General features: G+C 43.1%; 2 protein-coding genes across 4 annotated transcripts; one reads left to right on the forward strand and one right to left on the reverse strand.

Annotated features, from left to right (window-relative positions):
- The first annotated feature begins 1,739 nt into the window (after positions 1 to 1,739).
- LOC123144849 (probable inactive histone-lysine N-methyltransferase SUVR2) lies at positions 1,740 to 10,881 on the forward strand. Of its 3 annotated transcripts, none has more exons than XM_044564100.1 (10): positions 1,740 to 2,150; positions 2,272 to 2,372; positions 4,569 to 4,764; positions 4,861 to 5,239; positions 6,897 to 7,855; positions 8,382 to 8,647; positions 9,316 to 9,382; positions 9,477 to 9,527; positions 9,834 to 9,930; positions 10,669 to 10,881. In XM_044564100.1, exons 3-10 carry the CDS (start codon positions 4,570 to 4,572, stop codon positions 10,698 to 10,700), a joined length of 2,046 nt encoding a protein of 681 aa, XP_044420035.1. In that variant the 5' UTR covers positions 1,740 to 2,150; positions 2,272 to 2,372; position 4,569; the 3' UTR covers positions 10,701 to 10,881. The 3 variants fall into 3 exon arrangements, with proteins under 3 accessions (XP_044420035.1, XP_044420034.1, XP_044420036.1); XM_044564099.1 differs by having other exon boundaries at positions 2,277 to 2,372; XM_044564101.1 differs by lacking the exon at positions 2,272 to 2,372.
- A 1,517-nt stretch (positions 10,882 to 12,398) lies between these two features.
- On the reverse strand, positions 12,399 to 14,943 carry LOC123144850 (uncharacterized). The gene is made up of 2 exons (XM_044564102.1): positions 12,785 to 14,943; positions 12,399 to 12,650 (listed from the first exon to the last, which is right to left on the reverse strand). The coding sequence occupies exons 1-2, from the start codon at positions 14,697 to 14,699 to the stop codon at positions 12,637 to 12,639; spliced, it is 1,929 nt and encodes a 642-aa protein (XP_044420037.1). The 5' UTR covers positions 14,700 to 14,943; the 3' UTR covers positions 12,399 to 12,636.
- Between the last annotated feature and the right edge of the window lie 776 nt (positions 14,944 to 15,719).

Below are 15,719 nucleotides of genomic sequence, written 5' to 3' on the forward strand. Positions count from 1 at the left end.
AGATGAGATGGGCGTCATCTGGTTTTAAAGAAGGAGGCTCCAGCGAGAAATGTCTTGCTACGACGGAAAACCAAGCGGGAGGGGGAGGATCCGATAGAAAAAGAGAATGGTGCGTCGTAGGTGGGGTTTTTGTGTTGAGCCCACATGCGACAAATAGCCCGTAGCAACGCATCGGCGTTCTGCTAGTACCAGTAAGTATGTACGCGCAATGCATGTTAATATTAGGAAAAATAATAATTGCACGTTCATATTAGGTGGATATCAATTACGCGTTAATTACCAGGACACTGTAGATGATGATATTTGATACGATTTTAATTGCATGCTAAACATGTTGAGTGTTCTTCATATGAGCAATATAGGTCGTTGGATCGATGTTGTTTGATGGCCCAGATTTGTTAGATCTGTCCATTTGGGTCTTTTTATATTGGTACAGATATAGATAGATATACTTATACGAAAAAAGTGAATCTAATAATGGGTCCTTTGAATGGCATGATTTTTGAAACAAAAAGAATAGAGAAATCATCGTCTTATAATATCGTGTCCCATTGAACTCCACATGCAATTCAAAAAAAAAACTTGTAGAATCTTTAGAGCACAAGAATCCTAAGGAGTTATTGAAGGTGTATTTTATTGGTAGGATTGGAATCCTTAGTTTTATCCTAGGGATTCCTGTCTACTGTACTTTGAAGATACATTTTCATCCACCCAAATCTTTTCTTACAATCTATTTTTTTCATGCAATGCCATGTACTATTTGATACAAATTCATATATAGTTTTATGATCCTACAAGATTGAAGAAGACATGATACTTTCAAATTATATCATATTTATATGTTTTACAAAACTTTCTATTTGATTCAAATTCATATATGCATTTTCCTATTTATATGTTTTGCAAAACTTTCAAATCATAGAGGTCCTAAACCACAAAATGAGCACAACCAACATACGAGAAACAAAATAATTATATCCTTCAAGGTCTAGCATAATTTCTCTTGAATCAAAGAACCCGTAAAAGTAAACCATGCAGAAAATTAATCCAATGGCCGAGCAGGACGTAGGCATAGTTTCGGCAACTGAAGTTTTTTTTTTGACATCATTTTCGACACCCGAAGTTCCTCGTGACTACTTGTTTCATTAAAGTTCGAGTAGTGTTTCATCCAAGCTCTTGTAATAAAGCAACTTTGATGGGTGTCGGGCAGTCCACGAAAACCACACGGCGTGGTTGACACACTTCTTGGACATTGTAACCTAGTATCTTGTCGTCGTGTCTTAATGGAACATCTGTGTAATACTCTTTCAATGCGACAATTACTACTATTCAAATTTGGACGCCGCGCCAACTTTGTATCATGTGCCGCCACCTCAATATTTTCAGACGCTTCTGCTGACGTCATGAAAACCATCACAACCACGCATCCGTACAATAACTGACAAATCCGACGGTACTGACTGCGTCATGCTGAAAAGGCATATGCGGACCGTAGGTTCTTTAAGGTTTTTTCTTGCTTTTCAAAAGAAAAATACATACTCCTATAGGTTTGTTTTTGTTGAACCTGCGTTGCATATATACGGTTGCCATGGATATTTCGGTTTGTCAAAGTGCCACCTGGATGTATTATGATGGAAAAAGGCTGGCCGATCATCGCATTCGTGGGCTCTGCAAAATCACGTTCCAACAGAGTAAGGGGCGATCAGCAAAAGTGGCAATGGGGCGAGGGAGCCAGCGGAGACGCCTGCGCTGCGAAATTACTACTCCACCATAGCATCTCTTTTGATCTGACAGCAACGCACTCCCCCTGGTCCTGCCGTATCAAATCGCACGCAGCGCAGCGGGTGGGGCAGTCCGCTCGCTTTCTTCCCCGTTCTCGTCGCCTGGACTTCCCAGTTCCCACGCCGCCTCTGTTTTGCCATCTGTCCTCCGTCGCCCCCCTCTGTCCTATAAATCCACCACCACCAACAGCCTGTTCTCCACGCGATCCATCCCATCCTGAAAACCCCAGCGCACGGCAACGCCTCTCCAAAACCCCAAACCCTAGCCCATCGGCGATCGCCGGCGGCGACCGCGCCTCCGTCCTCCGCGGAGCCCTCGGGCGCTTCGCCTTGCATCGGCTTTGTCTCCTTGGGCGGCTGGCGTAGGAGGTGGGTGCGTTTGTTGCGCGGAGCAGGGTTTTGTTGTTGGGTTTTTACTTTTTTCCTTTTTCCGGCCCATTCCTGCGGATTCTGACGTGCTCTCTTCCTTTTCCTTTTTCCGTGCGGTTAGTTCAGGGTTCGGAGGCACTTCGCCGCTGGGTAAGCTTGCGACGGGGCGCGGCTGTCCAGATCCTCGCTGCGAATTCCTCCCGCTGGTTTTGCATTGAGGAGGTATGCGCGCGCTGCCTCCGTTGCGGTGTGGAGTGCGGGTTTTGTGATGATTTTTTCTCCGTTCCGTTTCGGTGTGGAATGCGTGTTTTCTGATGATGATTTTTGTTCCGTTCCGTTTCGGCGGATTGCCATGGTTTCGTTCCTTTGTTTGTCCTCAGTCAAATCTGGGGAGGTACTTCGTGTTGTGGGCCCTTGGTTATGCGGTTTGCCTTTTTGAGTTTGCAGGCTTGCGTGGCGATGAACTGATGATAATACGACTGGATGCTCTGCTTTCGACTATACATGAAGCGTTGCAATTTCTGGACGATATTTTAATGTACTGCTGTGCTTTAATGGCCATAAAAAAATTTAACAAATCTACGGCAAAACTTCTCCGTCCTGAATTACTTGTCGCAGAAATGAATAAAAATGGATGTATCTAAAACTAAACGTCTAGATACATTCAGTTTTGCGACATGTAATTTCGGATGGAGGGAGTAATAACATAGCAAACAACTAATACTCCCTCCGATTCATATTAATTGTCGCTGATTTAGTACAATTTTGTTTCCTACATCCTGGAACAAATGAGATAAATCATGTCATATATGTAGTAGAAAACTTTAGTGCGAACAATAGACCTGGGGTACTATTCACAATGGACTGAGATACGGAGAAACCCCTGCTGCACGGCGCAGGTTGGCTGGGCTTATGCTGTCAACATCATGAAGGGCGATTAGAGGCCATGAGCCCGTCGTGCTGCAAGGCTTCATACCGAATGTATGCTCTGTAAAATTACTAATTTGCAATATGATCTGCCTTTTTTGTTCTCAATGTGTCTGAATTTAGAGCATTTTTGTATGCCTTCTGTGTTGACTAGACCGAAGGTGCTTAGCTGAAGGTAGCCTTCACTGCCCCCTTTTGTAACTTCCCTTCTTTCATCCCTCCATGAGGCTGTCAAAAGAAAGAAAGGTTTAATTTCTTCAAATTTCTCATGACTATTTGAGGTTCTAACTGAGCCTCCACGACACTTGTATACACAAAATGCCCCTAGGTTCAGGGGCATACATTTAGTGCTATTGGCCCAAAATGTGTGTTGATTTGCATCAGGTTATTCTCTTTAACATGTCGGTTGCATGTTAGGAAATAGATTTGCGTGCATGCTGCATTGGGTGTTAACAAGTCTGTATCCGGTACAGACCAACTTTTGATGCGGTCATTAAGTGCAGATGACCTGTAAATTTCAGAGAAGTTCTGGTTGGTACATTAAATCTGTCAAGTCACAAAATTTCAAGTCTAGACCCGATGCAAATGAAATGGAAGAAAAGACATATACCTTTCTGAAACTTATAAGAAAAAAAAATACAATCTTACTATTCACTGTTGTATTTGTATTTCCGTATGTAAACTGAATCTGGATTTGAAATTTGGTCGCTAGTGATAGATAGAAATTTTAGTTGTTTTGGCAGGACTTCACAATTGCTTTATGTATCGCTCAGTGCTCTAGTGGGTGGCATTCTTTCATGGGTATCCCCTAGGCAATATTGGGAAAACCTTTTTTTATATTCAGGTTTCTAGTTTCCTATATATTTCTTAGTTTCCTAGCACACATAGTCCTTATTGAAGTATTTTTTACGCAAAATTATTTGGAATATTATTTCGATTTTAAAGATGAGGGTAGATCAGTATTGTAAGCATACTATTAAAGCAGCAGTAAGCATCCGCCTTCTAACCAACCATCGCCGCAGTGCTGGTTTTGAAGATTCTTGTGTTCTGTTCCTTCCACGTGGTCCACCAGGCGAGCTGGACCAACTAGCTCCAGGCCTTCTTCTCCTCTCTCGGCAGTATCACGGTGCTCCGCTCCGTCCACTCAAGGGAGGTAGTGGTTGATGATGGTGCAAGTGCCCACCGCAGGATGCAATGCCAGAGTGTGGCCTGCCAGACCTCAATCGTGTAGGGGCACAATGCGAGCAGTACAGCGTCCTCCAATGGCCCCAAGCCGAGCGCGCAGGCAGGGTCGTGTGGCCACCCGTTCTTTGCGAGCACGTCGGTGGTGTTGCAGCGCTCTAGCATTGCACTCACTTAGTAGTTAGACAACTTTTCGTAATATACCAACAATATCCTTTTTCTATGCATTTTATTATTTTTATCACTTAGTTTTTTGAGGATGTCACTTTATGCATGACGCACCGTGCTGATTTCTTCCGTTGCATGCAGGATGTCATCTTCAAACGTTTTCGATGAAAAATTTGAGGCTGCTGTCACAAAGCTGGATGCTATTGGAATCGCGAGAAAAACTGTTTCACCAGTGTTGACGAAGCTACTAGAGTTGTATGATTACAACTGGGAGTACATAGAAGCTGATGACTTTCGGGTTCTAACCGATGCTATATTTGACGAGCCAGATCCCAAAGTACAGTTTACTTTGTTCTGATTTTATAGTCAGAATGTATTGTTTTGAGGGACAACATTTCTCTTATAACTTGTTATGCTACCACTTTTGGTACAGGAAGAACAGAAAAAACAAGCTAACAAAAGGAAGAATCCTGATTCGGACCACTATAACAAGAAGCTTAGGGCAAAACATCATTCTCAAAAACCTACATCCAAGATGCATGCCAATGAGAAGAGAGAGTTGGCTGAAGCTCCACCGCAGCAAGAAGCAGGCAAGCTGTGCCCTCAAACAGTTTGTGGCACTGTAAACACATTGCAGTTGTCTTCTTCGCGACTGCCGATTAAAGAAAGAAATATGGAAACCAGTGTTCTGGAGGATACACCGACAGATGAAGATAGTTTAGCTTTATCAGTCCAAGGTCAAGACCTTCCTACTTTCGAGACCCCACTGGCTATTATGAGCCCACCAGTTCAAGATTCCAGGCATCAAAGAGGTAATTTCTGTTTAAGCAAAATGTCTCACACTCGTATTATTTGCTGAGCGCCCACATTTTATATGAAGAAATATTGTTATAATCAGGTATTATATAATCTTGATGTTTTGAGTTTTATAGTCTTTTTAATATTTCCAAATAAAGGCTCTTTGGGGATTGCAAAATTTCCACCATTAGCAGTTATCACCAGTTACTTCCATAATATAGTTTGTAGTGTGATAGAAGTTAGCGATCATAAGTTTTATAACTCGTAGACTTAAAAGACACACTCACTGATCATCCTGACACTGGAAATTCGGTGGCTACGCAATGCATGCGTGTTTGATGGTGTGATCCTGAGGTGCCAGCAGTTGATTGAGTCCCTCTTTAACTAAGCTGAGCTGTGGCAGGTGGTTGCTGGAGCCAAGGCACTTTGACAGTTGCCACTCCAGGCCTCATGACCTTTCCCAGCTTAGATCTTGCCTTGGTTTTCCCCTTTTAGTTTTCTCTTTGTTCTTCATCCTTTTGTACGATTAATTAGCTAGTAATAAACACTCTTGTTTACCAGTTCTCTGTTCTTTTTTGAGGTCTATTTTTACTTGTGCCATTTCAGTGCACTTCTTAATATACAGATGACACTCAATCTTGGTGTGTGTCCAAAAAACACTAGGTCTCCTTTGGTTTATAGGATAGGAATATCATAGGAATAGAAAACTTGTAGGCCTCCTTTGGTTCAAATGAGATGACATGTATCTCAAATCCTATGAGTAGGAATAGGAAAGGAGATGCCCTTTGATTCACATCATAGGATTTTTTTTCCATCGAGTCTAGCCTAATGTTTATTTTCCTATGAAATGTGAAGGATAGGAATAATTCCTCAATAGGAATAGGATTTCATTCCTACAAACCAAAGGGCTCTAAAGGAATTTTTCCTATAGAAATCCTATCCTATGAAATTCCTCCAAGATTCCTCTAAACCAAAGGAGGCCGTAGAAAATGAGATGACATGTATCTCAAATCCTATGATTAGGAATAGGAAAAGAGATGTCATTTCGTTCACATCATAGGAAATTTTCCACCGAGTCTAGTCTAATGTTTATTTTCCTTTGAAATGTGGAGGACAGGAACAAATCCTATGTAGGAATAGGAATGCATTAATCAAAGGGCTCTAAAGAAAAATTCCTATAAGAATCCTATCCTATAGAATTCCTATGAAATTCCTCCAAACCAAAGGAGGCCTAAAAACATCAATGACTGCTGGGAATACATCAAATAGGTTTCATAAATGGTTTCCCTTGAGACTACAAACTCTAGTTAATTTCCGTGCTATTTTCTCAATGCATCACTAGTTACGGTTTGTATTGCTTACCAGTTTGTCTGATATCTTTGGCTTGCGTGTGAGCCTATACGGCATACTGACATAGGAAGTTAGGAATTGTACTGTTGTGAACTTTGAATTTATAAAATACTGCCATATCGCTTTTAATGATACCAATATGTGTACTGCAACTGCTCCATAGATATCCTGTTTTTCCTGCAAAGATTGCATCATCTTGTTGTAGCTGCGCTGTTAATATTTTTTTTCCGTTGCCTTGTTAATCTAGGATCTTAATCTCTAATACGGAGTAACTTCTAACCACTATAGAATTTCTGTATTTTGATTTTTCAAATACTCCAGCATACAAGGATGCACATGAAAGAAACATATCTTATACATCTAGAAGCCAAGTAATCACAAGCAGCACAGACTCTTCAACCAACTTTGAGGTAGCTTTGTCAAATTCTGGAACAGGGAAACTGTCATTTACATGTAACTCGGCAGATCATCCTGATTTCCACATGCCGGACATGGAGTCTGTATGCAAGGAAATGGAGGCTAGATGTCTCAGGACATACAAGATCCTAGAACCCAATTTCTCTTTCATAAAACTTTTGCAAGACACTTGCCAGTGTATCGTTGATTTGGGTCATGCATCTAGTGGACCTAGAGAAAGTGGAATGGTACAAATAGTTCCTGCCATGGACTTTTTGTCTAAACCTTCAGTGTCACGAGTGTTGCAGCCAAATGAAGCTGGTTCCTCGTGTATGCCACCTAATGACCACATTATTCATGGTGGTGTATGCTCTTCTGGTTCTTTTGCTGGAGAACAGATCAGTTCCAGTAATATGCTTGTTATTGCCAATAGACCAGCTCATGATGTCAATGACATAACAAAAGGTGAAGAACATGTGAGTATTCCCATAATTAATACGGTTGGCAATGGGATTCTTCCGCCCCCCTTCCACTACATACCATGCAATATCATATACCAGAATGCATATGTCAATCTTTCGCTTGCTAGAATAGGAGATGAAAGCTGCTGCTCAGGCTGCTTTGGAGATTGTCTAGCAGAACAACTTCCTTGTGCATGTGCAACAGTAACTGGAGGTGAATTTGCTTATACAAGGGATGGCCTGCTTAAGGAAGGATTTCTTGATTCTTGTGTCGCTGGGCTTCCTAAATTCCACTGCAAAATTTGCAATCCTTGTGAAGGACACCCTACAAAGAAATTTATCAAGGAATGCTGGAGTAAATGTGGCTGTGCCAGAAATTGTGGAAATCGTGTGGTGCAGCGAGGAATTACTCGGCAACTACAGGTAAGTCATATACTCGTATCTATATATGCTCTTGGTATGACCCTTTTTGTACAAAAGATAAAAGTTTTGATTAATCAGTGCCAATTGGCAAATATGATAGAATAACTGTATTCCCTGTGCAATTATGCAGCTACATATGCATATAATAAAAATAGAGTTTTGTCTGTTATACAGTTTTAATGCTTATAACTAAATATATAGTTGTATTTAACTATTTCGTATACGACTTCAAGTGATACATGATTAATCTGCACCTTCTAAACAAGCTGTGAAAATGGCGAGCCTGTTTCTTTCTATTTTAACTTGCTTAACTATTCCTTGTATTTTAACTTCAATTATTACGGCAATGTCGATCAAACAAAGAACTCCATTTTGACCTTGTGTCCTAATATAATGGTGTATGATGGCAAGTGCAGCATTTCTTTTTCTTGCGATGTGGTGCATTCTGTGTATGTTCATGTGCTCTGCACATCAAACTGAACATCATGCATGTTTTCTTATGTTCATTTGAGTATCGTCGTTTCAGGTATTCTTAACCCCTGGAAAAAAGGGATGGGGACTGCAGGCTGCTGAGGAAATTCCACGAGGCGCGTTTATTTGTGAGTATGTTGGTGAAATATTAACTAACACTGAGCTTGATGAGCGAAACACTCAAGGGACATCAAAAGGTCGCCATACATATCCAACACTGCTCAATGCTGATTGGGACACTGAAGATGTTCTTGGGGACGACCATGCTCTCTGTCTGGATGCCACCTTTTACGGGAATGTGGCAAGGTTTATAAACCATAGGTAACATTCCTTTTATGATTTGTCATCATAGAGTTGCTATTTTTTAAACAGAGATGCATAATGATCCTTCACAGTTCTCTATAATACATCATGTTTCTGGTTTTGTGTGATTAGACAACGCAATACATGCCGTTTGGAGTTATAAGTTAAAATTTCCCCCGCAAGAAAAATGTCGTAGAAAACCACCTCCCCAGCCCCCAACCCCCAAAAAAGGAGTAATAGAAAATCGCCCCCCGCAAAAAAAGGGTTGTAGAAATTGTAATCAAATTTGACCAAAATGTAACTGATGAACGGCCACCTGTGAGGGTTTGGGGAAACCTTGCCACCTGAAGGTTCAAATCTTGTTGTGTGTACTTGTAGAAGTGAACACTCTTAACTCTTGCCTGTGTGTTATCACCATCCAGTATTTCTCTTTATAAATGCTTGTAAACTAGTAGTGGGTGCGCTTGTATTATTCCTTATGACAGCACTTTGATTAAGATATTCAAGTGATGCCACTCTAATTTGAAGCTAGCTAATAACACTTCCTAACCCAAAATTTGAACAGAAGTGATTTTGAGACAAAAAAATGCTGCTTCCATACTATGCTGCATAATAACTTTGACTTATTAATTTGGTATGTTTTGTCGTGAGAAGTTGTTGACTTGGTATGTCATTGTACGCTGTAGGTGTTCTGATGCCAATCTCATTGATATACCTGTTCAGATCGAGACACCTGACCGCCACTACTACCATGTATGTATGCAACTCCAGCTAGTTATTGGCTTTTGTGTGTTAATCCAGTTTGAAACACATGAAGATTGTTTATCTATTCTTTTGTTTCGTTCAGGTGGCATTTTTCACCAAAAGGAAAATAGAGCCATTTGAAGAACTGACATGGGTAGGTGGCACACTTGTATTTCATCCAGTTAGCCAATTGCATTTAAGCTCCATTGTGCTGTATCTGTCCTGTACCAGTGAATCTGAGGGCTACAAGATATGGGCTAACCCGTTTCTACCATGCTAGTTATATTTTGCTCAATCTCGTGTTTTTGACTTCTATAACTTAATGTTGAACTGTATCAATTCGAACCCATCAATAGTTTTGCCAGGCTACTGTCCCTTCTTTTTTTAGTGAAATCTTCTTGCCTACTTTAAGTCGCGCGTCAAAATGCATGATCTTGTTTTGTGCACATTTTGACCACAGGACTACAATATTGATTTTAACGATGTCAACCACCCTATCAAGGCATTCAAGTGTTGCTGCGGAAGCAAGCACTGCCGGGACAAAAAAAGCAACCCAAGTAGGTGCCTTAACCTTTTTCTATGGTGCACTTGATAGTTACTGATGCTTATTTCTCAACCTTCCCTACCCCACTGGCCTACCCTAATCTTTGGAAGATGTCTAGTGGTTTTAGCATGCCTCTTAATGGTGCATCTATGGTTATTTCTCATTAACTATTTTTTCAATTTAGTGTTTCTATGTCTATGCACATGACGGCTGGCAATATACTAATCCCGCCGATCCAAAAAAAAAGTGTCGTGGTTTTAGTTCAAATTTGAACTAAAACTGAACTGAAACCACGACACTCTTTTTGGATCAGAGGGAGTACTATTTAGTGTAACCAATTTTAGCAGAAGAACTAGCATATCTTTAGTGTGTACCCCTCAATATAGCAGTTCCTTGGTATTGAACATTTTGGGTGAAAAATACATGACTATATGCCCATATGATGTCCTGTTATGGCCGTACCAGTTGAAAGCAACCAAATTGTCGTGAAATTTGTAAGATAGATAGTGAGGTAATTGAGTTTGATCTTGAAACATATATACTAGAATACCCTTGTAACCCTACCCAACATATAATTTTTCCAGAATGTATAGGGAATGAAAATTTCCATCTGGTAATTTTTTTTTTAGTTTTCATCCGGTAAAGACAAATGAATATTTTCACCAAAATTGCTTTTTCATTTGATATTTTGAGTGGTATGATACCATTAAAGTTGCATCAGCTGACCCCAAATGATGGTATGCTGCTGCAGGATCTAGATCCAGAGCCCTGGTGTTGCTATGAGTACTCTTCAAGAGATATATGGCACCATGGAGATTCAAGATTACATAGCATCTACAGTGTCATCGTCATGGTTTTGTCACAAGTGATATTTTGCTCTGTGTAGAACAAATGTTCCAGATTAATGACTCGTCACTGGACCTGGATTGCCCGTTTAAGTGTTGTCATCCGACCTTGCTTCCAAGCAGCACTTTTTGGTTCCCCGTTCTTGATCTCAACTTTTGATTTGGAAAGGTCTCTTGATTCCTTTTCTTGACGATATATTACGGTCTAGACAAATTTAAGACAAGAATTTTACGACGGAGGGAGTATGTACGAAGTTCAAGTATATGAATCGTTTTTGGTTTTCTAACTTAAAATATGCACTCTGAATTTGGCAACTATACTTGGGTGTAACTACATGAACTCCGACAACATCGAGGTTATAGAGACAATGAAGAATGGAGGTCGCTCTTTCGGTTTTTTGGCGGCAGTTTTTTGGTGATATATATCACCTTGCATGTGATTTTTTGCATATTATTTTTGAGCATGTTTCTAGAGAGACTAATTGTGCTGCTCATGATTTAGCCAAACTAGCTAGAAGTAAAGTTTGTGGGGCGGATGAAAGATCCACCCGTGACAGCTGCATCCAAATCAAAAGTTGCTTATTGATACCACCGCCCATGATCCACACCCCAAGCAGCTGCGTCCGTGTTAGCAACACACTAGTACAAAGATCAATTGCTCAAGGACTTGAACTACAAGCCATGGATTCACCAAGGTTTAGCTAGTACAGAGGAGGAGAGGAACACGAGAGGAAGAAGAGACAGAAGCAGAGGAGGCCGAAGCCGTCCTGATCCAAGCCAAGTTGTTCGTAACTCTATCCCTTGTATTTGTAGTTGCCGTGTTGCCTGGCTACCGAGCAGCCCAAGCCCACTAGTTATGGCCCATTATCGATCCCATGCGAGAGCAGGGGAAGTTGCTAACATTCCCCCCTCCTTAATTTTCGGCTTGACCTCAAGCCGACGCCATGTTGAACCACCAGGATCCCATGGCACTTGAATTTTGCTGGTGGTAATGGGCTCGTCGTGGTAGCCGTAGTCGAATGACGGGATGCACTTGAATGAGGACGATGTAGTAGTTGTGGCCGTCGGGGTCTTGGCCAAGGTAGCAGACGCAATAGAAGGTTGGAGCTTCAACCTTCATCCCTGCTGTAGCTTTAACTTGTGCGAAGGACCTCAGTGTTTCTACAGGAATTAGGTGTCTTGTCAATAGTAGAGTGCTCCAGAACCATTGGCCAGGAAATCTTCCATAGGAACACTCTTCCCCGATGAGCCTTTTGCCGTTAGGATACTGTATTCTTAGGCAACTGAACTCGTCCATGTGAAGATAGACTAGCACTCTGCAATGACAACTCCCCCTGTTGCAGCTACCATTATTCCATGGAGCAAAGAATTCTCCCCCAAGAACAGGCACATAAGAGGAGATCCTAGCAACATGTCGATTGGCTGATGCCAGAGCCCATGGTCTGGTTGGAAGCAGGATATGTTGTGCTACGACATCGCCTGGATCCCATGGAAAATACAACTCAGGGTATGTTGCGGCAAGAATTTGTTGCTTGGACTGTTTGATGATATCCATGTACTTCAAGTTAAGTGACCGTGCAATCTCCCATTGGACATACTCCAGACCACATTGAATAACATGCCCAGTTTTCATCATCATCTGGTCCATACAGAGCATGGCACTTGTCTGTCCCTCTTCAAATACCGGTGGAAAGGCCACTACCATTACCAAGCTTGTGGTTGAGAGGTTCAAAGTAGCACACCTCCTGAACTGGAAACTTGTTCGTTGGAAACATGGGCGGTGTTGAAAGGAAATTTCCAAACAGAAGGAATATGCGCTAGGCTGCACGCCCTCTGTTTCCCTTGGCTGGAACACAATTCTGGTAGCCCATAAATCAAGAGCAGGAACCTGCCTCCCAATCATACCAATCAGCTGCATATATTCCTGATATAGCCCCATTCCAGGCCTCTCAAAGTATGCAAGCCTTATCGTAGGAACAACTCGTGAAAAAACTACAACACGAAAGCTATAGAAACAAGTACCTTCACATGGTTCGGGTTGAAATTGGGGACGGCAAGGACTGATTATTATGCATTCACCGTAGCTTGCATCGCTTCCTAGAGTGATCCCCATGCTTTTATCCAACAAACACGCACTATAGATGTGGCAGCCCAACAGAGCTTCAAACGAACATTCATCTCCAAATAGCAAAAACTCCATGGAAAAGGACCAAGCAGGTGCCCACTGGAAATCCTCAAGAATGACTCTTCCAATAGAATATTCAGTTCTGTGCTGGTTCTGAAAAACATTTGTAACTGAATCTGACTGGTCAGAATAGTGTAACTGGTGGCCATAGAAAAATGTCGTCCAACAAGGCCTTGGCTTCTTCCTATGTAATGCTGCAATTATATCTCTAGTTGACATATCAATCTTCAAACTTCCAATGGACCTCTCCTGATGCACAAGGATGCACTGAACGATAGTAGTACCATGAGCAATAAGGAGCACCACTGATGTATCATGTTCTAGTAAACTGCATCTGTTCTTATGCTCGTGCACTTGCAAAGTCAGTGCCCACACTACTGCAAAAGAATTTCTACCCTCCCAATAGAATTGTCGATATATGCCAATTGATTTCTTCAGCAGAGAAATTCTGAGTGGTACACAAATAATACCTTGAGGTGGCAGCCATGAAAGCTTGAGTGCTTCCAAACTTACTTCCGCAATCAATTGCCAATATGGTCTCTCTATTATTATTCCCTTGCTCTGAATCTCACAGCACAAATTCCCAATCACAGTAGGTGCATCTCGCTTCGCTAGTAATAAATCAAGAGTGCTTGCACTAAGAAATTGTGTGGCAAAACAAAAAAGATCTGACCACTTGAATACAGTTGGATTCAGCCGTGCTGTTTGAACTCCAGGAACACTATAAATCACAGTGAGAGGTGCACTCCCTGTAGGTTCCACTATTTCCAAGTCTTGCAATTCCCCTGATAACTGCATAACATACAGTGTACCTTGCACGTTGAACATTCTACAAGTTGTGCTCCTCGCTGGAGTCCACGGTGTGTGCAGTGAATCCACACCAATTAGCTTGTGCTCGGTGATTGATTTAGTTGGGCGAAGGGCTGCAGTTTTGACCTGGTTGGTAGTTCCAGGGAACTCACAACTGTTGATGACATGAAGCACACAGGGCATGTTGGCATCTTGTACTGAATGTTCATATTCCTTGGAGCGCTCCTGCTGTTCATGCATGACCACGGGGTCGTCATTCAGACCTTCTGTCGAACACTTGGGCGGCGTTCTGATAAGCTCGAGGACATCTGATGGTTCAAGGTCAAGGCAGCAGAGCTCGGGAACGACATCGCCGGTGACCTTGGACGAAGCTGACATTGTGGCTGGAGCTGTCGCTGACACCGACATGGTGACGGTGCGGCTTGCGCATTGCGTCGAACACGTGGTGTGCACCACGGCGGAGCAGCCACTGGTTGTAGGGAGCGCGAGCGAGTTCACCGCTGAACAGGCGCCCGAGATGTCCAGTGCGGAGGTCAGAGTTAAGGTCGCGGCCGTGGGCTCGAGGTCGGTGCAGCCACACTCGGTGACGACACCGACGATGACCTCAGACAAATTTGATGCTGCGGTGGGAGAGGCGAGGTCGTCTGCCACTGGAGCAGTTGGGGTCGATGTGGTCGTCGACTCAAGGTCGAGGTACTCGTGGTGCCCCGCCCGCGCAGACTGTAGCGCCGCGGCAACGGCAGCCGACACCTCCGATGCTACCGCCGCCGACACCTCGGAAGCCACCTGCGCCGCGATGGCTGCAATACGGATGCCAAACTCGGCGCGACGCCGCGCCTGCTTGTCTTGGTCCATCCACTCAGCGAGGCGTCGCTGCTGCGGGTCCTCCACCGACGTGAACACTCGATCAGGGCGGCCAGCCCAAGCTGATCCCCGTGACATGGCTGGAGATCGATTACGGTGGGGAAATTTTGTGTGGATTTTGCGTGGAGGAATCGATTGGCTCTGAATACCAATTGTTAGCAACACACTAGTACAGAGATCAATTGCTCAAGGACTTGAACTACAAGCCATGGATTCACCAAGGTTTAGCTAGTACAGAGGAGGAGAGGAACACGAGAGGAAGAAGAGACAGAAGCAGAGGAGGCCGAAGCCGTCTTGATCCAAGCCAAGTTGTTCGTAACTCTATCCCTTGTATTTGTAGTTGCCGTGTTGCCTGGCTACCGAGCAGCCCAAGCCCAGTAGTTATGGCCCATTATCGATCCCATGCGAGAGCAGGGGAAGTCGCTAACAGTCCGCCATCCGAGCTTGCTCACAAGAGATTGTTGATACTCTTGTAAAAGACTAGTGGTTGGGGCCTGCCATTGCGGGCCACTTGAGAGAAAGCTATGCACACCTCATCATCATGTAAAAAAATTAAAAATATTATTGCGTCATGTGTACATCACAATCATCTTAAAAAAACTTACAAAGACTTCTCTAAAAAAAGTCTCCCTACCATTTAAAAAAACTCTAAACAATACTTTCTCACCGTGACCAACCAGCATGCGCCACATGGCATAGCTGGTTGGCCACCATTCTAGTGCCTCTTAATGGGTTTAATAATACGGTGATCACCTTGCAATAAAGAGCACTATGATGTCAAAAAAATCCACGCTCCTTGTGTCGCTCCCCTTGTGACAAGGGGAGAAACTTGGCCGCCACCAAAAAAGCTTCCTCCCAGCGATCTCTCATTGTCGTGGCTGCTAGCCTTTGCTGCGGTAGTGGTGGGCCTTGCTACCTAAGAGCATCTACAACCGGGCACACAAACTCGTCTCATACGTCTGGGCGGGCTGCCCGGTCACTGGCTGGTCATGTTTTTTCGACCTAGACGAACGTCTCAAACAGGCCTCAAACGCATGGGCTGACCGGCACCCCCCATACCCAGCCCAAATATGGGGCGGACATGGGGGCGCCCGGGCA

Source organism: Triticum aestivum, chromosome 6D (assembly GCF_018294505.1).
Source record: "Triticum aestivum cultivar Chinese Spring chromosome 6D, IWGSC CS RefSeq v2.1, whole genome shotgun sequence".
In the NCBI taxonomy this organism is placed as follows: Eukaryota; Viridiplantae; Streptophyta; class Magnoliopsida; order Poales; family Poaceae; genus Triticum; species Triticum aestivum.